The 25,363-nt window shown below is 36.6% G+C and overlaps 3 protein-coding genes across 3 annotated transcripts in view; 2 read left to right on the plus strand and 1 right to left on the minus strand.

The window, feature by feature from the left end:
- Positions 1-25,363, plus strand: part of LOC147859163 (uncharacterized) — a 73,076-nt gene that overhangs the window by 9,634 nt on the left and 38,079 nt on the right. The gene's annotated exons all lie outside the window — the stretch shown is intronic.
- LOC147859165 (NADPH--cytochrome P450 reductase-like) lies at positions 1,539-8,690 on the plus strand. The gene is made up of 18 exons (XM_087325571.1): positions 1,539-1,838; positions 1,943-2,005; positions 2,993-3,069; positions 3,170-3,227; positions 3,314-3,400; positions 3,541-3,577; positions 3,659-3,728; positions 3,891-4,088; positions 4,209-4,301; positions 4,774-5,002; positions 5,528-5,611; positions 5,796-5,947; positions 6,071-6,167; positions 6,816-6,968; positions 7,097-7,174; positions 7,558-7,680; positions 7,893-8,006; positions 8,160-8,690. Exons 1-18 carry the CDS (start codon positions 1,581-1,583, stop codon positions 8,238-8,240), a joined length of 2,052 nt encoding a protein of 683 aa, XP_087181697.1. The 5' UTR covers positions 1,539-1,580; the 3' UTR covers positions 8,241-8,690.
- Positions 10,076-25,298, minus strand: LOC147859166 (uncharacterized). The gene is made up of 12 exons (XM_087325871.1): positions 25,119-25,298; positions 24,634-24,732; positions 23,040-23,124; positions 22,557-22,626; positions 22,403-22,463; positions 22,248-22,301; positions 20,898-21,054; positions 20,722-20,818; positions 19,138-19,244; positions 18,509-18,615; positions 10,509-10,619; positions 10,076-10,379 (listed from the first exon to the last, which is right to left on the minus strand). Exons 1-12 carry the CDS (start codon positions 25,230-25,232, stop codon positions 10,242-10,244), a joined length of 1,200 nt encoding a protein of 399 aa, XP_087181997.1. The 5' UTR covers positions 25,233-25,298; the 3' UTR covers positions 10,076-10,241.

The following is a 25,363-nucleotide window of genomic DNA, read 5'->3' on the forward strand; positions in this document are numbered from 1 at the left end:
AATGAAGTAATCATATTTACGTATTGTGTATGTGGCGTGTGGTTGCAATACCTTGCATGGAATTTCGAGAGATATTTGTGTTGAGCTATGTATCCACTACTTTTCGTTCACAGATGATCAAAAACTCGAGGTCCTAATCCACAATATATGTGATAGCAAGAGCGAGGAGAAGAAAACTTAACAAACCTCCATTTTTCAAAGTGACTAACACACACTTGTGCCTTTACCCAATTGCATTTAGGTTTGTCCATATTGCTTAGAGGAAGAGACCATACCAACACATGTCACAGAGAAAGCTAAAGGCACCGCGCAACCACATTGAACATGGCACAAAGAGCAATGGGCACGGGGCACAAAAGGGCATTCGATAAAAAGCACAAAAGGGGGGCAGGGCAGGATCATTGGCACCAAAGGCGCACAAAAAGGCTCGATGAGCAAAAAAGATGGGCAAGACACACGCGGTCGTGGGGGCAGAGACCCGAGAGGCGCAAATTGGGCGGGTGGGCAGGCGGGCACAACGCCCACGTCGTGTATGAAACACATACAAAGAGTGACATGCATAGTTGTTCCTCCATGATGGTGTGGAGGGATGGAGTGTTTCTTTCTCTTTTGGGCTAGGTCAAAAACACGTGCGTGTGTGGGTCCGAATGTATGTTATGCATGTATGTGTGTGTATGCTATGTACCGTATGTTTGTGTAAGTATGACTATATAATATATGTGTATCATGTATGTATGTTATGTTGTGTATGTATGCCTATATATATGTGTGTATTTTGTAGATGTATGTATGTATATGAGTGTGTATGTATGCATATCGTATGTGTATGTATATTGTATTATCTAATAATCTATATATGTATGTATGTATGTATGTATGTATGTATGTATGTATACAAGACACAGAAACAGAGCAGAAACAGAGTAGAGAGAGAGAGAGAGAGAGAGAGAGAGAGAGAGAGAGAGAGAGAGAGAGAGAGTTTGACTGGCCCAAGCAGCAGAAGCACGTGATCCGATCATTCATTCATTCATTCATGCGCTTCCTACGCGGAGGCCCTCGCTCACGTCAGCATGACGCCAGCCCGTGACGTCATCACGCGATCAACCTCCTGCCTCCACGTGTCCCTCTCTTTCATCACTCCCCCTCTGTGTGTGTGTGTGTGTGTGTGTGTGTGTGGTCTCTTTTTTCCTTCATGTGGGCGTTTGTTGTTTGGTGTGAGGAGCAGAGCAGAGCAGAGCAGAGAAAGAGAAAGAGAAAGAGAAGAGAAGAGGACAAAGAAGAGTCGTCTTCTTACTTAGCCTTAACATTGCATTGACATTTGATTCATTCCTTCACATTCTTCTTCTTCTTCTTGCTTTATAATCCCCCATCTCTCTTGATTCTCACCATTCATCAAATCTCTCTCTTCACTCTCTCTGTCTCTGTCTCTGTCTCTCCCCCCCCCCCTGTTTTTCTCTCTTCTCAAGGAAATCCTTGTTTTGCTTCCTTATATTTCCTTTTCCTCCTTGAGAACCTCCTGGTTTTCTGTTTTTTAATTTAATTTAATTTTTCCTAATAAAACGTTTTTGGAACTCTCATCCATGGCTTTGCAAGCTTCCATTCTTCCTGAAACCACTCTCTTCTTACCTATCTTAGCTGCAGTTCTACTCCTTTCTTTAGCTCTTTTTCTATGGCAGTTTTCTTCTTCCCAAAGCAAGAAAGTTTCAAATAATACAGAGAAAAATGTATCAAAACCCCCACTCGTAGAAATCCCACCCGAGCCTCTCTCTGATCCATCTGAGAAGAAAGTCTCTATTTTCTTCGGAACTCAAACGGGAACAGCAGAAGGTTTTGCCAAGGTATGATTGTTAGTGTGGCATACATTAAGCGTATGTGTGATGTGATTATGTACAAACTTTTGTCTGACTTTAGACTTTCGTGAAATACATGGTCTTTTCTTTAGGCGTTGGCTGAAGAAGGGAAGGTTAGATATGGCAATCAAGTCGTCTTCAAAGTGATTGATCTGGTTCGTTCTTCATTTATTCCCTTTTGTTTGTTAATTTTGATATATGGGGATGTTGTAAGGTGTAATGGGAGGTGTTTTTTCATCCCCTAAACTCATCACAATGGATTATTACGTTCTCCATCTTTACTATGTCAAGTGTATGCATGGGGTTAAGGATGGACATGAAATATGATATTGGGATATCAAGTAAAGAAGCGCATCTAGCATATGATGGGGATGGCATGGAACCATAGATTGACACATGCATGATATTCTCCATGCGCAATATTCTACAAAATGGCCCCAAGAATATTAAAAAACCATTCGTTTTGTAAAATAAATATAAAAAATTATTTATTTATTTAAATAAATGTATTTCACCAAAAAAAAACAATTATTCATTAATAGATTATAGTGTCAAGAGCGTTTATGAAACTTATTTTAATTAATTAATTTTTTTAAAACGAATATTTTTATATTTATTATACAAATATGATCAGTATGAACTTTGAAGATATGATTAGTTTGAAGTACCATTTTTAATGTCAAGATAAAAATATCCATAAATTTTGAGGAAATAAAAAGTGAGAGATTAATGAGCCTTTATTTTATTTTATTTATTAAAAATAAAACGACTATACATTTATTATAAAAATTTAGTAGTGTCAAGTCCCCAAAGTCCCTCTTTTATTATACCTATTTATTGTTAAGTTCCTTTTTTTTATCTTAGGATTTTTTTTTAAAAAACGTTTTTTTTGGGGGAGGGGAGGGGGTAAAACGAATACTTGACTACCCATTCGTATTCATATTCGTATTCGTTTGCATTCGAATGGGAATCCCCACGAATGCGAATATGTCAATCTATGCATGGAACATAATCATGGGATCACATGTTCATTTTTCAACACCGCCACTCTGTCGAGTATATAAATGTGGATAAATTCCTTGTCCGCACCATCCACAAGTCTGATCAACAGGCAGCTTTTTTATGTGATTTTCTTCCTGTAGGATGACTATGGAGCAGATGATGCGATATATGAGGCAAAGTTAAAGAAGGAGAGTTTGGCCCTTTTCACCCTCGCAACGTGGGTACTTGTGTATTGAGTAAATGTGTTCACTGTTTGTGGTACAAAGACACAATGGACTTGTCTTCAGCTAACAAAGATGTATTATCAATGTATTCAGCTATGGCGATGGAGAACCTACCGACAATGCTGCAAGATTCTATAAGTGGTTTGTAGAGGTATCGTAGTTTTGCCTTTCATGGATTCAAATCTCTTTCAATCCATATGCCAAAAACTCTTCTAAAAATGTTGCATTTTGAAATAGAGAAAAGAAGAGCGGGGGGAATGGCTTTCAGGCCTGAGCTATGCTGTGTTTGGTCTTGGCAACAGGCAATATGAACATTTTAATGAGGTGTCACATATCTTCTTGCCTCAGACAGGGATTTATTTTGTGTATATTAATCTTGATTTTGCAATGACTTGGGATGTATTTCTCCCTTATTGAAACTAATATTGAAGGCAGTCACAAATGAGTTTTTACATATTCTGTAGGTTGCTAAGATGATGGATGCAGCATTGATTGAACAAGGTTAGAATTTTCTTTATCATATTTCCAACTGCTTGAGTTCTTTCAAAGGATCAGCATCTAATATCAGCTTGTGCTATATAGGTGCAAAACAGTTAGTTTCATGTGGCCTCGGCGATGATGATCAATGCATAGAAGATGACTTTACAGCATGGCAAGTATACCACTTTAGTGTGATACCTTTATTTTTCTGTTTTTTAGGATGCAAAACGTAACCTATCATTGGGACTTAACAACCTGATAGATTCTGCTAGATTATTATGATATGTTTGATTCGAGATTGAAAAACTAACGTATCACCACTGTACAACACCAGGAAAGAGCAGCTTTGGGCTTCTTTAGACCCTCTTCTGTTAGATGGAAATGCGACCACTCCATGTGCAAGTACACCTTATACAGCAGCCATTCTTGAGTATAGAGTAGTTCTCCATGATGATGATACAAAGGTGCATGAGGAGGCTTATGAAGCTAAAATGAATGGCCATGCTGTTCATGATGCTAATCATCCATGCAGGTATAAATAATAAGTCTTTAAAATACCGCTACTTGAAATTAACACCTTAAACTTCCCTCTGATGGATGAAACTTAGAACTTCTTGAAATTAACTCCTTAAATTCCGATATGATGAATCAGGGCAAATGTTGTTGTTCGTCGGGAGCTTCACACTCCAGAGTCTGATCGCTCATGTATCCATTTAGAGTTTGACATAAGCAATACAGATTTGACGTGAGTGCAATATTTGCTGTACTTCAAATTTCATTTTGGTTCTTTTTGTTTATTTGCTGTGCATATCATGTACATAGATCTTGACAGCCATTACAGATTAATTGTTTAGAGTGACATCTTCATTGAAAGTTTAAAAATGGAATACATTCATTCATTATATGTGAGTTCCATCTTCACTAAACTTGATTTATTTTTTCATTTTGGTTATGTTTGTTTCTGTTATGTGCATGCAATGTATTCATTCGAGTTTGAAAATAAGCATTACAGTCTATGTGAGTTTCATCTTTGTTAAAACTTGAATTATTTTCATTTTAGCCATGTTTCCTTATTCTATGTGCATGGAATGTATTGCCTTGGCGTTTGACATAAGCCCTACTGACTTCATGTGAATGTCTTCATTGAAATTTTGAAATTTATTTCTTTTGTTCATCATATTGCATGTAATAACTCTATGTTGAATGGTGGTTTTTAGGTATGGAACAGGGGATCACGTAGGAGTATACCCAGAAAATTCACCTGAGAATGTTGAAGAAGCTGCTAGATTTCTTGGATATTCTCTTGATACCAAGTTTACATTACATACGGATGCAGAAGATGGCTCACCAATGGGTGGTACTTCTTTGCAGCCTCCATTCCCAGGTCCTTGTGACTTGAGAACTGCACTGTTGCGATATGCTGACCTCTTATCTCCACCGAAAAAGGTAAAAATGTTGCACAATGGTCTCATTAAGCTTAATAAGACAATGTATCATAAATGATCTTTTGTGTGTTGCTTCTTTTAAGGGCATAATTTGTGTTGAATTCTATAAGATCTGGAGCTTTTAGAAGGGTCCTTTTGGTGCTTTTTTCCATGTTTTGAAAAAACCAGAGGTGTTAGATTGTCCTTGTTGGTTTTCTGTGTTAATAACTGGTATTATTTCATCAAGTTAAATACAATCATATATTTTAAAGTGAACTTTTGTGCTTTTTTAGTGGTGAAAGGCATAAATTTTCTTATGCTCAAGAAGTTAAGAGACTTTATTGTGTTTTTTTCTGAGGACATGATTACATTAAGATCAGATAACTTTTTAGCGTTAGAATTTAGAAGCAATCATTCCATGTAAGTTCAAAACGACGACACAGAACTTAGTGCACTTTTTAGGCATAATTTCATTAGAATCCATAAGACGAGAGATCTTATCAGTGTCTGTCTCTTTCGTCTGCTTTTTTTCCATGTGTAAAAATAGACAGCACTTGCAGCGTTGGCAGCTCATGCATCTGATGCATCTGAACGAGATCGTTTGAAGTTTCTAGCATCTCCACTTGGCAAGGTGTGCATACAATGACTTAAATTGTTATTAAGTTATTGAATTGTTTGTAACCCTTGATATCGAATAAGTTTTTTTTTAAGTGAAAAGTGGTTGGTTTTCATCCGGATGAACTGTTCATTGGCGTTATACCATATAACGCCCGGTTACTTGGTCGTGTTTTGAACTCTTAAGGTGAAATTTACAGGATGAGTACCAGCAAAATATTATGGCCAATCAAAAAAGCCTTTTGGAAGTCATGGCTGAATTTCCATCGGCCAAACCCCCTCTAGGTGTTTTCTTTGCCGCTATTTCTCCGCGCCTTCAAGTTCGTTATTATTCTATTTCGTCCTCTCCAAGGTATGTCGAATACACATACACAGGGAGGTTTTCATAGAATCTAAAAAACAATATCTTAGAGAAGTTTCAAATCGTGATTGCATGATTTTTTATTCATTTCTAATTTTTCCTTATCACTTTCAGCTTTTCACCAGGCAGAATTCATGTGACATGCTCTCTTGTGTATGGGGTTAGTCCCACTGGAAGGTTCCACAGAGGTGTCTGCTCCACATGGATGAAGGTGTGTATATATATATATATAACTTTTGTGTCAAGAAAAATTGTAATAGAGATCTCTTAGTTTGAGAGTGTGGTTTCATTACTTCATAATATGTGGTTGTGAATGCTTGCTTACGTTGTATGGTGCTAGATTCGAAGCCTCATTGATTTGGTCTTATGGTTTCATTACTTTATGATGATGTGTTGCTTACATTACATTATTATGCCATTTCGAGTAAGTGTAGAATTCTCTTTGTTTTGTTTCATCACTTTAAAATTCTATGATGTGAATTCTTGCTTACATTTGTAGTACAGTGTTTTAGAAATCTTTTTACATTCGTCCTGTTCCATTATTTCATATGATTGTGTTGCTTACTTTATAGTATCACATTGTTAGGATTCTCTTTATTCTAGCCTTTTACTCTATAATATTGTGCTGTGAAATATTTCTTGCTTCATAATGTTGTGTTTTAGAATTTGTTCTTTTTCGATCATATGGTTTTCATATGCTTTATAATGTTGTGCTGTCAGAATCTTGCTTGTATTGTTTTAAAAGTCTGGTTGTATTGGTCTTGTTGTAGCATGACTTATTTTATAGATAGTATTGTGAATTCTTTCTATTCTTCTTCACTATATATGAAGTCTTTTAGTTTTTGTTTATTTGTGCTAGAATTCGCTACCATATTCAGAGGTGAAAGAGAACTGTAGTTGGGCACCCATTTTTGTAAGACAATCAAACTTCAAGCTACCATCAGATCCTTCTACTCCTATCATTATGGTTGGTCCTGGTACGGGTCTAGCCCCATTTAGGGGTTTTCTCCAGGTATTTAATCCCATTTCTTGTCCTAAAAAATGCAAAAAGGGCGTTTCGTCATGTTGTCTCATAGGTTTCTCTTTCGTTTCTTCATATTCTGTAATTGACGATTATATTTTTCTCTATGAAAAATTCAGGAAAGAGCCTTTCTCAAGGAGTGTGGTGAATCGTTGGGACCTGCCCTACTCTTCTTTGGTTGCCGAAATCGGAAACTGGTAAAGTTTTAGCCTTGTTTTTTTGAAAGGGAAACCAAACCTGAGCTTCTTGTATACTCATTTCAACTTATGCTAGTAAGTATTATGCAAGTTTTAGCCTAAGGGAATTTGTTGCTTGCACATTGTGTTGGTATGAACTCACACATAAATTATACTTATCTACGTGATTAACCCCCTACCAAATCACTTTACGTGCTTCATTTCCAATTACGCATAGCATCAAAGGCATTCATATTTGAACTTTTTCAGGAAGTTTGTAAATCATCCCTTATATGGGAGGGGCATTTTGATATTAATCCAAAGTTTTATACTTTTTATGTACATGATATTTAATACTAGGATTGTGACATTTGAGCTGTTCTCCTCAAATATGATCTGCACAGGACTACATCTATGAGGATGAACTCAATGAATTCCTGGCAAATGGAGTAATCTCTGGACTCTCAGTTGCATTTTCAAGAGAAGGTGCAACAAAAGAATATGTTCAGCATAAGATGATTCAACAGGTAAAAAGAACTTGTATTACCTAATCTTCATGTTATTAATCTTTTCAGCTCTTACATAATATTTGTGTTATTACCTAAACCCTCAACCCATCATTCATTCTTTAGAAATTGTTAATGCTATCAACAAAATTCATTATCCTAGGTGATATCTCAGTCTATGAATGATTTTACGTTGTATGAGATTATCTTTGACACTAAATGCATGATCTCAGGCTTCAACCATTTGGAAGCTATTGTCAAATGGAGGCTATTTATATGTGTGTGGAGATGCAAAGGCCATGGCTAGAGATGTGCATAGAACTCTCCACACCATCATACAAGAACAGGTAACTAACTGGAGAAGAATCCAAAAGATTCCTTGGAATTAATTGCTGAAAATGAATACAGCACACAGAAAAACTTAATTCTTAATGAAGTACGAAATATGAATGATGTATTCATATATATGCTCCTTTGTGGGTATTTTATTCCTTATACAGGAATCAGTGAAAGGTCATGAGGCCGAAGCAATTGTAAAGCAAATGCAAACGGATGGGAGGTATCTTCGTGATGTGTGGTGAACCTTCATTGATTGGAGTTCCAAAACCTAGTGAGCAAGCATTTTATCAAGAGAGATTCATTGAATTCAATTCAATCCAATTCTATTCATCGTCTCAGAAAGCGAAGTAATCATATCTGACAAACAAGAGCAAAGCAATCATATCCAGCAGTTCTATTCATTCTTGTTTACGTTGTATGAGATTTATATTTGACACTAAAGTACAAGAGAATTTGCACACTCCACTTTCCTTTATGGTTTATATCTGACAGACAAGAATCTCTATATACATCATAAAGCAATGTGGAAAATATGCTTTCGGATCAGAAGATGGTTGGGTAACTAAGTAACAGAAATACACCTTTCCTTCCTCAATTCATTGAACGCAATTTTCGTACTGTCTACTCATTTTGTCCAATGTAGACTACAGATTTGTAAAGTTAGTTGTAAAATCATATTTGTCTTTACATTACTTGTTCCCTCAAGTTTTTATTCATTGATTTGTTGAAAACAAATTCCCTCAACTTTTATTCAGTTTGCCAGATGATATGACAGATTTGTAAAGATGGTTGTAATGTTAACTTTCTTAATTTGTTTCCACTTTGGAAATACCAATATATATATCAGAATTCAATTTCTTGAACATGGTTACAAGAGAGCATATATTTGTAATCATATGCTTGAAAAGCTTACTATGCTATGAATTTCCCTTGGTACGAATATTGTTTGTGTAGGCTGTAATGAGTTCATAGAAGAGGAAGTGGTGTTTCATCAAATTACTGTGGTGGTTTTTATACAAATAGAGCCATGTCATTAACATCTTTCATAAGTGTTTATGCTATTAATGTTGCATGCCAGCCATCAAAAGGGAGGTGTAATAACAAAGGCATGGAACATATATGGCCCTTCACAGTTGCAACTATAGGATGCAGAAGAAGACTCAATGACATTGGGGGACCATTTGCCTAAGAGGACACACTAATATAAGAGGGAATGCTGACTCTACAAGACACACAAGATACCATGATATACATATTTGTCCGGTTATTAGTCAGATTACTGATACAGTGAACACCAAATTGGTGCTTTCACACATTTTAGACTTGGATTAATAGAGGCATCCTATTGTGGAAAACAATTGTGCTTATGTACTTCATGAGAGGAGAGATTCCTATGAGGATCATAGCAAGGACTTCACTAGGCTGGTTTCCATCTTATTCTGTATTGACGAACTTTACAGCTTTGGCTGACAGATTATTCACTCCACTCAACCTCATTCTTACTTTGTATCATCCACTTCTGTTCACAAATGTGAAAGTGACCCTACACTTCCATTCATGTTGATTTCACTGTTCTAATTCCTATGTTGCTAACATTCTCTGCTTCACCATAGTGGAATCTCCATACTCTCTTTCTTCACTTGAATAGCATCATCAAGGAACTGTGAACCTTTATGACACATGATTGCATATCCCAATTATTGCTTGGCTAAGCTTTTAAGTCAGCCTTTCCGAGAGCGCAAGCGTGAAGCATTGCCATCATCAATGTATGTCTTCCTTGCTTACTCTTTAGATTGTTATAAAGATAAATCTAGTCATCACATTAGACCCTACATATTGCGCAACTGAATAGTATCCTTCTGTAAGTTAAAGCTGTGATTTTTTGTATTTATATGTTGTGTACTGGCCCAAAAGCTTACTGTGCCAGACCTTCCTATTCCATGTAAAAAATTAACTTTGATGGCAGAAAGTATAAATGCCAAATTACTGCTTAAATTGATCAAACAAAAACAAAAAAGATTCTAGACCTTCAATTACACATGGGATATAGGCCTAGACTGCTACTTTTTGGAGGACGAAAACTCGACTCTCAGACTTATATTTGAACCATGGATCTCAATAATGATTCCTCTGTACAAACACATGAGAAAATGAAACGAAAGATAACAAAGCATTAACATAGTCTGGGCTAAGTGCCAGATGAGCATATTTATCTTGTATAGATGCCAGATATATAATATAGATTAGAGTAGATCATCCGATGAGTTCTCCTTCTCTCTACATCTGATCTCAGTTGATGAAATATCAACTCGAAAAGCTTCGGCTGGTAATGTCTTGAACAATCCCTTCAATTCAGTTGGTATATTCAAATCCGAAAGGACCTGAATAAACATAGCATTTAAGATATCCACGCTTCGAAATGATACATGGTTTTATTAGGGAAATCTAATGATATACCCCTAATTTTCCACATAATTCCCAACATGGGCCAAGTATATTCAAATACCTACCATAAATGTTTCACCAATTTTGCGTCCGGCCACAAGGAAGTCACATCCCAGATGCTGTATGCCATGGAGAACCTCTAACATTCTGGAAAAGCTTCCCCCATAATATTTAGGCTGCAATCACAAGCATTAAAACAACCACTTCTTACAACATTATTATCAAATCATGTTGTATTAAAGAATTGGTACAGCAGAATCAAATTTGGGGCAAAAAAGGTAGTAATGTGTTGACTGTACAAAACTATAGGATATAATTGCACAAGCATATAGGTCTATTATTGCTATAATTTTAGATAATCCCATGCATATTCAGAAGGAGAAATCCAATATCTCAACTGTGATATTTTGTGAAACAAGCTTAGATAGACCAGCCATAAAACATCTGAATATGCATTGGTTGTTTCATTCAAATATGTCCAATGAATATTATAATTGTAAAATATGGTGCTCTTAACTATTCTACAAGACCAGCTGGCTATACTATGCCAACAATTAAATTAGTGTACTATCTTCGTTTGTAAGATGCAGATTGATCATTTGCATAAATTTTGTGAGAAAAGCTGTTAATAGCAGCAGCGGAAGAGTTAGAACAAAATAGACACAGCCAAGCTGTGAGAAGGCTGTTAGACAGTAGTAGAAAAAATGGTTGCAAAGGGTAAAGACACAGCCAAAGAGTTGTGCTTGTTTCTAAGTAGCAGCAGAAAATAATCTTATTACAAAAGAGGCTGGTATAAGCCTATTTATACAAAATTGGGAATGGTTGTTTGGTAGTTAAGAGACTCTTGTACTACCAAACAGGTACAATAAACTAGGAATAAAAAGGGAATATCTTGGAAAAAGAGGAAGAGACAAAAGGCATTTAAAGCATTGCAGATTCCAGAGAGAGAAGACATTTAAAGAGTTGTAGATTCTAAAGAGAGAAGAATCTGGGAAGAGAGAATGTAGTACAGAGATAATAAAGTTGAAAGAGAGTGCAAGTCTGGAGCTGCCACCCTCCAACACCTCCTCTCAGCTCCAGAATGGCCATCAAACATTGAGTCGACCGAGGAGCTGATTAATGGCATGCCTTGAAGGTGGGGAAAAAAAAAACATAGAGATTGTTGTCAGTATAACAGTTCTGAAACCCAAGAGAGAGAAAAAAGGTGTCAATTTTGTCATGCCAAGCTTTGGGAACTTGCTTTAAGCCATACAAGGCTTTGTGGAACTTGTAGACCATGTTTTTTTGCTCTGAAATCTCAAAACCTAGAGGCTGTTCAACATCAACCTCCTCTTTTAAGTCACAATTAAGGCAGGCTGATTTGAGATTCATTTGAAAGATGGTCCATTTGTTGTGAGCAGCAAGTGCAAGCGCACATCGGATAGAGGTGTACCTTGCTGTTGGAGCAAAAGTTTCCTCGTAATCCACTCCTTCGACTTGTGAGTAGCCTTTTGCCACTAAACGTGCCTTGTGATTATCCAAAGTACCATCAACATGGTATTTGGTCTTGAAAATCCATTTCAATCCAATGACTTGTCGATGTAGAGGCCGTGGGACTAGCTCCCATGTATGATTCCGCTCAATAGAATCAAGTTCAACTTCCATTGCTGCTTGACACTTTGGAAGAACAAGGGCCTCTTTTGCTGTTGTGGGTTCTTTTGATTGCACAACAGTGCACAATAAGGCAAAGTTGCATGAGTGAGGAGGCTGTTGTGACTTACGTGTTCAAGAACCACATGTATACTCATGAAGTTCAGCATCGGAGAGATGAGAATCACGAATGGTGGCTTGAAGCCACTTGGGAAGTGGTGGAAGTTGGTTTGTAGAGGGAGGGGAAACAAGTGGAGTTGAGGGAGAGGATTGAATTGTTGGAGAAGTTAGAGATTGAGTAGGAGGAGATGGGGGGCTTGAAGATGAGACATCTTCGTCTAAAATAGGAGATTCCGAAGGAGCTGGGATTTCAACCATGAACTCAGGTGAAATCCTAGAATCATCCAACTGAGACTCCACAAAATGAACATCCCTAGAGATGACTAGGGACTTTGACTCTAAATCCCATAACCTGTACGCTTTAGATTGTGTGTTGTAACCAAGAAATTTGCATTTCTTGGTTTTGGACTCAAATTTCGTCCTTTTATGATCTGAAATGTGAACATAAGCATCACAACCAAAGACTTTAAAATGAGATACTGAGGGCTTTACACATGTAAATGCTTCTGCAGGCGTCATTCCAGCAATTGTTGTTGTTGGGCAGCAGTTGATGATGTAGACTGCTGTGTTGACAGCTTCACCCCAAAACGAGAGAGGAAGATCAGATTGAGATAGCATTGTATGAGCCATCTCTTGAACTATCCGGTTCTTTCGTTCCACGAATCCATTTTGTTGAGGAGTATTAGGTGTAGAAAATTGGCGAGCAATGCCTCGTTGAGAGCAGAAATGGTGGAAAGCTTGGGAGATAAACTCTCCACCATTGTCTGACCTAATCTTTCGAACCCATTCTTGAAATTTTGTGAAGGCTTGCGATTTTTCTACAAGAAAATAAACCCAAACCTTGCAGGAGAAATCATCAATGATGAGCATGAAGTAGCGTGCTCCACCAAGAGTAGTGGTTTGCATGGGACCACAAAGATCCATGTGCACTAACTCCAAGATAGATGTTGCACGGTGAGTGGTTTCATAAGGGAAAGGCTCTTGATGTTGCTTGCCATGAAGACAAGCAACACATGGGGTATTGGGAGTTTTGAAAATAGGAAGACCCTCAACTAGTTGGGAAGAGGAGAGCTTTTGAAGAGAATCATAGTTGAGATGACCAAACCTAGCATGCCACAACTTGGGATCTTCTTGTGCCACCAATGCATGAGAGCCTTGAAAAAGATTGACGAAGATGAGATTTGGACTTTTCCAAGGGGCTAAGGGAACTTTTCAGACGGTATAAACCTCCTTCTTGTGTGCCACTAGCTACAATTTGTAGGTTGTTGGTGTCAATGACTTCCAAAACTGAGCTATCAAAGTAGACTCCATAACCTTGCTTAGTGATTTGGTAGACTGAAAGTAGGTTGGCAGAGATGCGAGGCACATGTAGCACATCTTGAAGAATGACAGGTTCTTCATTTGAAGAATTTTTAAGAAACACATTACCCACACATGAAGCCTCAATGCTTGAGGCATCTCCAATGGAGATTTGGGAGGAGCTAGGTTTCACATCATGCAAAATGGATTTGTCATAGGTCATGTGTGAAGTAGCACCATTATCTACTAACCACTCATCAATGGTTGAGGTAGTTGGTCCAGCCAAATGTGAAGTTTGTTCCTCAATGCCAAGGAAGACTGTTTCTTTGGCTGAGTGGGCCGAGTTGGATTTTGGTGTAGGTTGATTTTTGGTAGAAGAAGAGTTCTTAGCATTGTCCCTTTTCTTTTTCCGACAATCCGGCTGAATGTGACCTTTGTAGCCACAATAATGACAAGTGAGCTCCTTGTAAGCTGGGTTGTTTGGCGGTCTTGGATTGGGTTTATTGTAGGAGTTACCATTTTGCTTCCACTTGCCTTTACTTGTCGCATGTAGAAGCGTCTCATTGGAAGTTTGAGCACTTTTCTTCCTTGTTGCCCTATCTTGTAGCATACCAAGAAATGTATTCATATCAGGTGTGTTGGGAAAAGAGAAATTGTGTCACTAAATGTTGAGAATGACTCAGGCAACTTTATCATTAGACGATGCACAAACTCAACTTCAGTTGACTTGCTTCCCAAAGAAACTAGTTCCTTTTGGAGAGTAACAAATAGCGTTATTTGATCCATGATGTTGGGAGTGTCATGAATCTTGAGATTAGCTAGTTGGTTCTCAATAGCTATCATTTGAGCATGATTAGCTCGATGGTACCTCTTTTTGATGGATGTCCATAGTTCATTGGCTGTCTCTTCATCTGTATCTTGAAATTGACGAGCGATGCTCGGTTTAATATTAAACATGAGGAAAGCATGGGCACAAGAATCCTTATCTAGCCACGCTTCAATCTCAGCGTTAGATAAGCCAGCAACTGATTTGGTTGAAGAGGATGAAGTTACTGGTGGTTTCTTGTCACTACCATTGACTACATTCCATAAACGATGGTATTGTAGCAAGGTCTTTATTTGTAGCTCCCAATCCAAGTAATTGTTCCCATCCAAGATGGACTCTTTGGGGAGTTGGGGAATGGTTGATGAAACAATCGTGGCATGTGAGGCCATGGATATCCTCCTCTTGAGCTACAACTGGACAATTTACAGCAGTTGTAAGTAGATGCTCAGGGTCTTTCTACTTCTCCCAAGATGCTAGGTGAGGCTCAGATGAGGGGAAAAGAAAAAAAAAGAACCTCTTCTGTAGGTTGGGAGGGAGGGATAAAAGAAGAGAGTTATGTGTGCTCTTTGGCAAAAATAATCAGGCTGAGGATATGGAGACCTCACTGCTCTGATACCATGTGAGAAAAGCTGTTAATAGCAGCAGCGGAAGAGTTAGAACAAAATAGACACAGCCAAGCTGTGAGAAGGCTGTTAGACAGTAGTAGAAAAAATGGTTGCAAAGGGTAGAGACACAACCAAAGAGTTATGCTAGTTTCTAAGTAGCAGCAGAAAATAATCTTATTACAAAAGAGGCTGGTATAAGCCTATTTATACAAAATTGGGAATGGTTGTTTGGTAGTTAAGAGACTCTTGTACTACCAAACAGGTACAATAAACTAGGAATAAAAAGGGAATATCTTGGAAAAAGTGGAAGAGACAAAAGGCATTTAAAGCATTGCAGATTCTAGAGAGAGAAGGCATTTAAAGAGTTGCAGATTCTAGAGAGAGAAGAATCTGGGAAGAGAGAATGTAGTACAGAGATAATAAAGTTGAAAGAGAGTGCAGGTCTGGAGTTGCCACCCTCCAACAAATTTATTAGACAAACCACGTATGGATGCATCTATAAAATGATGTCTTGCATCTGTAACACGATCTCAATTCTTAAATGGTTACCTTAAAATAATTTCGTAGGTAAGGACACTGAAATATCTATGTTTGTCCTTAATCTCCAAATGGCCCCACATTTTTATTAGTTCCCCAAACACCTTTGGTCAAATAGCATATATAGAATACAATGGAATGGATAGAATCGATATTTTATCGTCCATGATGAGGCCAAATTTGACTTACGGGACCAAATGAACACATCATCTTGTATATGTCTTGTATAAGGAAGGGGGGTTACTACTCCGTAGTAAAAACTCTTGATGTGAAAATAATGCACGCACATGTGCTCATCATCCTTTTCAATGGTAATTTGAGAATAACACTCACATTATCATGCCTGACTAACAAGTCATCATATTTCTCGTGAATTACCCTGTGCGCTAAGCATGTGATAAGTGATTCATCCTCCAATAGGTTTTCAATGCATACCTTGCATATCTTCATATTTGGGTGACAATGCCATGATGCTATCTCAACACCTAACTTGTGCGAGCGAGTTCAAAGAAGTGTTAAGGCTCTCCAAGCACCAAGGCTCATGGGGGTGGTGAGATGCGATTGGATATGTTCTAGCCTTTTTTTCCTTGTATTCAGGCCAGCATTGGTTGCTAATATTTGCAATATAATATTCCAAATTTGACATTTTATCATCTTGCCACCTCATCCTTTACCTCTAGTAATATATCCTCAACGATCATATACTTCATAGTATCACCAAAGAGCTCTAACAAGTCTTTTATTCCCCATCTCTTGAACCATTTCCTAATTTCAAGCACCCAGCCACATGAGAGGATTTTGGTTTTATTAGTTTTTTGTACCTTGCATCCATTCCACGCTTGTTTGAGCAGCCTATGATCAAGCATATTCTTGACTTTTGTGATATACTTATATACTCTTTGTGGTAGAGCACTTGTTTCTAATAGCATAAAAAGATAGGACGTTAAGATTTTGCTAACACTTGTCTATGTAAGAATTAAGAATATGTTTTGGATTTTCTTTATTTCCCTCCATGCACTAAGTGAACTAGTGACACCCATACTTCCATTCCATAAAGCAAAACTTAGGGCTTAGGGTACCCTACACCAGAGCATTGGATAGCATCAACCTCACATCCCATCCTCTAGTATCACTTTGGTGGTATTTAGCAATGGGCCCGGTTTCAGCTCAAACCGAACCAAACCGAAAAACCATGGCTTAATGGTTTATAGGTTCAAAGATAAATAAACAATTTGGTTTGGTTTCAAATGTTACTAATCGGTTTCAGTTCGATTTTGAATTTACCGGTTTATCGGTTTATTGGCTTATCGGTTTCTATTTATGTGGTTCAGTTTAAAGGTTTATAGGTTTATAGGTTAAAAAATACTCAAAAATATTCTCTATAGGCTCTAACTTTCAACTTCTAATTTTAAACTCTTGTTTCAACTTATTAAAATTTATATGTATTATATGTAGAGTCTCCTTTTCATTTATGATGATCAATTATGATAAGTACAATGATCAAATTTATGATAAGTATAATGATCAAATTTGTGATCAATATAATGACCAAATTTATGATAAGTATGATGACAAATTTTATGATAAGTATGATGACAAATTTTATGATAAGTATGATGACAAAATTTATGATGAGTATTGATGAATAAATTTATGATGATTTTCTCACACAAATTTATAATAAATATGATGATTAATATCAATAAAAAATGGTTTGGTTTGGTTTTAAATTTTTCGTAAACAGTTTGGTTTCTCCTATTCTTTTAACGGTTTGGTTTAAATGGCTTCACAAATTTTATGATAAGTATAATGACAAAATTTATGATGAGTATGATGAATAAATTTATGATGATTTTCTCACACAAATTTATAATTAGTATGATGATTAATATCAATAAAAAATGGTTTGGTTTGGTTTTAAAAATTTTGTAAACGGTTTGGTTTCTCCTATTCTTTAAACAGTTTGGTTTAAATGGCTTCATAAATTTTAAAACAGTTTGGTTCGGTTTTTATTATTAATAAATGGTTTGGTTTCAAGGCCAAGAAACGGAACCGGGCCCATTGCTAGTGGTATTGTATTTGAAACATATAATAACTATTCCAACCTGCTTGAAGTCTAGACTCATAGCATACATACATTCCCTATTTCTTGATGGGACATTAACACCAAAATATTTGAAGCTTTGCACCACTTGTATTGGTTCTCCCTTGTATGTCGAAGTGGGGTGGTGTCTTGGTTGTATTGCCTTCATTGCAATAATTTTTGTTTTCTCCACCTTACCCATTAGTCCACTAATTTGACAAAATGTATCCAATGCTGCATATCATCCAAATTATATGAGAATAAAACAAACACGATCAGCATATAAGAGTATAAAAATAAGCTCATGCATGAGTTTTGGACTATCCAAATCTTTTGCAGCCTTGTTTACTATTTTTGTAAACTTTAGTGATGCATAGACCAAAGAGTGGGAGAGAGTGGGCACCCATGCTTGAACCCGATGTTGCTCAAAAAGTACTATGAGAGCCCACTATCCTTTTTCAGTTAGCACCTAACTTCCGAACTTGCTCATACAATCGTCCTGCAGCTGCTCTATACCCTAATGGCATTCCAATCTCTATCACTGTTTTCCAAATCTCAATCCTTGCTAGAGTGCTAAAGCCTTTTTGAAGTCCACACAACAAATTAGGTTTCCCAAATTGCTCAAATAGCAAGTATAATTCCTCTTTTGCAAGTTCCAGTGACATTGTGGAAGGAATGAGAACCCAAGGGCAGTTGAGGAAACTGGGCAAATAAAGAAAAAGAATAGGGTATTGGGGAGTTTTTTCTTGATTCCTTTTATTCTGCTACTTATGTTCATTATGTTTCATCCATATCATCACAAGAAACTTTCATGTTTTGTCCACAACGCATCATGGTTCCTATAGTAAGCCCATATAAACAGTTTCTTCCACAAACATATCTATTATATATGTGTGTAATAACTTAATAAAACGGACATGTATATACACATACTAACTTGAAATGGAAGTGCAACTCAAAACTTACATCCACAAGTCTTATAGCTGTGTCTGCACCAATTACAAATGTACTATTTGGGAATAATTCTGCTTTCTTGAAGAAATAAGGCTGATTAGTAAAGACCACAGTTCTACCTGTCATGTAAATGGAGAACAAAACCTTATGTCAGTTTGGTGCTTCATAAATCCAGAAAAAGAAATTTTGGAAATGACATTTTTTCAGAATAATATTTAGCTTTCTGTGTCTTCTATTTTTTTTAATCAAATGAAACTCATGGAATATACTGACCCATGATTAATGGATTTTAATGACAGGAACTGTTTCATAGAAACAGTTGTTTTATTACAGCAATATAATCCACACTCCCAAAAGTGTGTTTTAATCATGATACACGTTGGGCTTCATGATTCAAAATTTATAGACTATGGATTGAAGCCCCACTTGATGTATTTTAGGTATGATGCATTATGTGCAGCTTATCACTCATGACCCTTTTCTGCAAAGATACAGATTTTGTATCTCTTAAAACACATCAAGAATGATAATGATTTCCTTAAAAGCAGGAACCTACTTCTGTGGAAAAATGTAGGAAATGATTCAAAGATATTCAAAATGTTTTGCATAAAATAGACATGCAGGATACATGGAAAATATACCTTCTTTCTCAAACTGGCTAAGTCGAGATTTAATCTGTTCAATTGAGAGATCTGGCTTGTCAGCATTTTTTACTGATATTTCAAATATAGGAGCCCCTGAAATGATTCTGCATAGTAAGGGAAACAATAGAATAAAATCGTTATTTCACAATCAAAAACTAAATCAGGTCATTTTTCAGCATGACATTCAATAAGATGTACAGAATACTTCCATATCGAAAACATGCATGAGCATTGCCTTGCTTCATGTAATGAAATAAATAGATTGTCATTATCTGAAATGACTTTTAATTAGACCATTGTGACTCATGACATAAGGTCTCTTCATTGGACTTAATGTGATACTTTGAGCATCAATTTCAGTGTTAATATGTACAGAAAGCATGTAAAGCGTGGGGCAGGGTTGACAGATTTCGAGACAATATATTGATTGTTAGTGCTTAATCTTATCCTGATTATAAACATTGATCGTTTGGTAATGTGCCCCATTAAGTTTCCCTCAGTTCAGTTCCTCTTATAATTCAATTCTGATCGTTAATGTTTTTCCCTTCTCATAATTCCTTAACCCATCTAATATTAACTCTCATTCACAGATAGCAAAAGGCCCCCAATGGGGTGGAAACATTGCAGCATCTGGCATTAAGACAGAGGCATGCATTCTTCAGAAGTTTAATTATGCTTACAGCATCTATAACAATCTGGAAGAGAGTTTCTATAGCCACACTGACACAAGTTCATGCCAGCAAGGAGCTGCAGGCGAAAGCCCATCATAAGTGGGCAGCTTTTGGGCAAAACCAAAGCAATCTTTTGGCCATCTCAGCCTACATCTAGCATCTACAACAACACGAGGAGAGTGGTAATCACTTGTCATGTATAGAAGAAATGAAGAAGATGAATGCACAAGACAATTACAATAAATTATAGCAAGTTAAGGTATTGGCCCAAATTTCAAAATGTTTCGTCTCAAACTCCGGTCAAAAGATGCTTTACCCATATATTTCCTCGTCATTACTCATTATATTTTTTATTTTATGGAGCTTGTGTGCTTTATAACTCCCACTTAAACTTCATGTTTCATACCACTTGCATCCTAGTTCCAATTTTCACCCCTATATTGATAATTGACTATATGACTAATATAATGAAGATATGACCCATGTACCCCCTGCAGCCTCTACACTGACAAACATTGAACAATTCTGACAGTGCCAAATGAGGAATATTTAAGCTTACGAGCTTTTTACACACATGTGGCAAGCAAATATAAAAATCTGCTAGTAATTTTTTTAACTTATTTTGTGCCCAGGTATAGGGTACATGTTGTACCATATGACAGGTGCCCTAGCATGTAGCACATGCTTCTTATAGACACCCACATCATTTTTGTGGATTCGTACTATTAGATGATATATTTGTGCTGCTCACTAGGGCTATTACATTCTCATCAATCCATCCTGTATTAGCTTAATGGTTACAACTACATCAGGTTCAATTTGTCATAGATCATAAATTGACAGCAGATTTTAGTTATGGTAATTATTCTCCAAAACCTATACAGGTACAAATAAGGGGTTGAAAACATACTTGCATGCAGTGTCTATGAGTTTCAAATGTCCTTCATGTAATGGATTAAATGATCCTGGCAATACCACTCTCCTTGCATCATCATTATTTAAAGCATCTGCAATAATCTCTACAAGGATTACATCTCTGAAATACAGTCAAGGCAAAAACCTCAGTTCTATATAATCCTTGCTTGCCTGGTCCATACGCAAAAGGTAGCATACAAATTGTCCCTGCCAATAGTAGCCTTATCTGTTCGTTGTTGTCAATAGATGTCATCGACTCTTGAAGTTTCTCATTTTCATGAAAATCTGGATCAGAGTTCATATTGATACCACTCGCAGAAGCTAAAGCCTGCAAAATGAAAATTTTTAGGTACAGCATAGGATTTTGACCCCAAGGACAGTTTCTTCTACCAGGAATCTTCATCACATTAACTTATTCTCAAATTGTAGATCACAATGAGAACTGTGAGATAAAATGATCATGATTAAAATACAGACAGAAGCAAATTGTGCCCACTGTTCATTCTGAAAGATGAAAGCGCTATGTACGTAAGAGTCCCAATAAGAAATCTGATCCAAGCTAATTTCTAGTACGTGATGCCCATGCCCCAACCAACCATACATAGAGATGGAACCAAACATACAATTATTAAGATATGAATACAATTTTCACCTCTGAATATCCAACTCTAGGACGTGCCATGGATGACGGAAGAAAAACTAGGTCTTTTTTATGTAATAAGTACTAAACAGTATGAATTTCTCCTAATGTTTACTCTGTACACAAAACTGAAGATTCTGCAGTATAAATGGTTACCAATCAGAAATTTCTAGTGGATTACAGAAATTACATAATGCAAATAAATGGCAAGACCAAAAATTGTCGCCTCCTGTGACTACGTTTCAAGATACACTAAAATATTTGAGTATTTTTTATCAATATGTAAGGCTAAAAAAAGTAGGGCAAAACCAAACTAATAATCTTGAGCTGGCTTCCAAAAGTAGCTTCTTACATTTGGCTGAAATACATGCAAAACACAATCACGAGTTTTGATTGCATAAAATATTTATCGCCCATCAAAAGTAACTTTCTATCTCTTTTCTCTATACATGTCCCAGTAATTGATCATTGCCATCATAAAAACTGACACTACACTTTCTCATTCAACTAATATTTAATTGTATTGGCTGCAAATGGAATAGGATTTGTCACATATCCAATGAAGCTTCACTATGACAATGGATCTTTCAACACATAGAGAATTCTTATGCATTTATCACTTAGCATTAACACCTGTTTGATCACAAATCACAGAAAGACATTGTATTGGCAACATGATCCTTTTATACTTTATATGGCAAAGATCATACTAAAATATCAACATGCACCATGACAGCAGATAGAAAGTATTCTTCTTTGGCCACAAAAACTTGTAAGTGTATGCATGGGAAAACAATTTTACTTGTCTTAATCAAGAATGGTTTGGGAAAAATTCTTCTCAAACTTTGTAATCGTGCGTATGGGAAAACTGAGTTACTTGCCTTAATCAAGAGTTGGCTTGCAACAAAATCTTCTTGTGCACGATCTCGTAACCCCTGCTTAATGATAGTGGTAAAAAACATAAATCTAGGTTACTTTAGCTGATAAATACAACAAACTAGAAGAAGATGATGCACGACATATAAATACTACTAACTTTAGTGAATGTGAACTCGTAGTTCCAGATAGAATATTTTGTTCTAGCACAGATATGACATCTGCCACAATAATAAAACATAAATGTAACGGGTTACATAAAATGAACAGAAAAACGTTCATTAGTATCAGTTAATATGGTAACACATACAAACCTGTGATCTCCACGCTTTGGAGTTGCAGAAACTAGAGTACCAGTAAAACCTACACCAGCTACAGGTGTGCCTGCTCACTTCACAACAACATGATAGACTCAAAATGAGATAAAATCTAGAATATTATTTATCTAGAACATGATATACTCATAAATCCAGAGGAAGAAAGAAAGAAATATTATCCTTACACCTCTAGCAAAAACAGAAACTTATATTAACATCTCATAACAAGCCATCTTGGAAAGTTACATCTTGAAATGGTCAGTGAGACTGAACAGGAAATTACGTCTGAAAATGCTTTGTAAGGAAGAGACAGAATGGGAAATAAAATCTGAAGGAGTTATCTATGGAGACCAAAACGGCATAAGAAACCCAAAACTCTTACAACCATGAAAATCATATGGTATCTCATCAAAGCTCTGTGAGCTTAGAAGCTACATAATATTTGGGTAAATGAAAACTCTACCTTGGTTGCTTTAGTACCTGGTCCAGATAGCTGGAGTGAGCGATTATAGGCAGCAGTTGCAATGTCTTGAGCTGTTTCCTTACTTACATATTTCTCTGGTGTCTGTAAACTTCATAAAACTACATGATCAAAATATGCCTTACGCAAGTACAGCCAAATCATATAAATTATTCATAGCTATAGTGAGGATTGAGTTAGGAAAATACAAAATGTTGTCATTAACTCGAACACAAAGCCATGTTGAAACATTCATGATTATTTGATCTGCCCCTTTTCATTATTCTCTCATTTAAAATATGGAATTTCTCATAATTGGTTTAACTCAGGAAGGAGAGATCTTGCTAAACAAGTTAAGCGCTAATGACAGTATCCAAATTAAGAAATTATTTCATTGATATAACTTTGATCACTTCATCAATATCAAATGCTAATATGTTTCATGTTCTGAATATTGGTGCAACCATATTAATAATTCTACACTCTGCAAACAGCCTATAGAAACCAACCTCATATAGATCTGCAATCTATTAAGTGTCAAAGACTATGAAACAGAAATAATAACAAGGTTAGAAGAAAATCCATAACTTGAAGGATACACAAAGCAGAAATGCCAGGTTAACATGAATGTAAATATTTTCTTTTTTCCTCGTGAATGTAAATGTTGACAAAGGTTGACATGGTTTAAGTAATACTATAATGAAATCTTGAATTTAAATAAACACGAAGCATGAATATATGAGTATTCGTTTTGTGTGGGTCCACTTGCCATCTAAATCGTATCTGAAGAATCTGTCTCTATATTCTCTTGATCATTGAGCATTATTCACCATGAAATCTAGGTTCAATGAGTGGCAAGACAGATTTCAGTGAGGATACTGTTTTATTTATCATAAATTGACCTTAAGTCTTTGAAAATTTTGTTTCATGTGCTCCCGCTCTTATCACCATTGACAATTAGGGGAACCACATAGAGCAGCAGGGTATATTAAGAACGGGATATCTGCCACAATAATAAACCCTGGTATGCACGAGTAGCAGGATATCTGCTTTCTTTCATGTGCCCCCTCCCTATTGGTATTCATAATCAGTGGGGTCTGATTCAGCAGCTGAACTTCGAACAAAAAGTAGTCATCTTCAAGCCAGCAGAATAATTATATTTTGGTAACTTATCTAGCAGTTGGAAGATAGAAGTCCTCGGAATTAGAATCTAGATAAAGTGGAGTAAAAGAATCAATTCTAAATCCCACAAAATAATAGGAAACGGTTACAGTTAATAAAAATAGGAACAAAAGAATTGAGAAATTAGAAGAGTTAGTGTACAATACAACAAAAAAATGTTTTTTTGCCCTTTTCTAACATTTTAATGAAGCATATAATTCAGAGGAACTAAAGCATTTGTCCTAACAAATAGCAAAAGAACTCACTTTTTGCACATTTCCTAAAGATTGGAACACATCAAAATATAAGGAACTAAAAGCATTAATCCTTTGATCCAGCATACTATGTAGACATTGGAACTAAAAGTATCACTCAAGACAATGAGGACAATTGGAGAATCAAAATGAGAGGAAATAAAAACATTAATCTTGAATTCAACAAAAGAAACTGTACCTTCCCTAGCATCTGGAACATAGAAATCCGAGAATACGGTATTGAAACTTCAAGAATGGTTTCTGAGGCACGAGGAACCGAGAGAAGCCAGCCAATAGCCTGCAAAAAAATGCGATAGGAAATTAAGGAATAAATCAGAGAGCAATCATAAAGAATAGGAGATTAGAGAAGAAAATCAAAGAGCAACAACAAAAGGTTAGATGCAAGCACGGCAAGAAAAGAGGCGATGGAATATGAACAAAAGCGGGATACGGGACACAGCCAAATAGGGAAACGGCAGGAAATTGAGTGGCAATGCCATTTCTCTTTCTTTACTGTGACTACCTGAAATGAGCGTCAGATCAGCCAGGCCTACCAAAGAAAGAGGATGAAACAGCAACGAAACCAAAACGCGAAATAAATGGAAATATCAACAAAGCCAAGATCAGAACAAACTGCGGGATGGAAAGGTGAAGGTTTTTGACAATGGAGGAATCCATTCATACCTGCGATGCACCTCCGGCGAGGTAGACGACGGCGCGAGTAGGGGAAGCGTGGATGGCCGAGATCACAGTCTGCATCGAAGCTTCCATAGCTACTGTGGGAGGCGAGAAATTCATGTGGAACGGAGAGAGAGAGAGAGAGAGAGAGGTGCAGATTTATATGATTGATTTCTGTCTGTGTTTTTTTCTTTCTTTCTGAGATGTGCATATGCAGATAGACAGATAGATAGATATGCACGTATGTATAT

Source organism: Azolla caroliniana, unplaced genomic scaffold (genome assembly GCF_043228905.1).
Source record: "Azolla caroliniana isolate FFs.n. ecotype wild unplaced genomic scaffold, voAzoCaro1.0.p SCAF_10, whole genome shotgun sequence".
Classification (NCBI taxonomy): domain Eukaryota; kingdom Viridiplantae; phylum Streptophyta; class Polypodiopsida; order Salviniales; family Salviniaceae; genus Azolla; species Azolla caroliniana.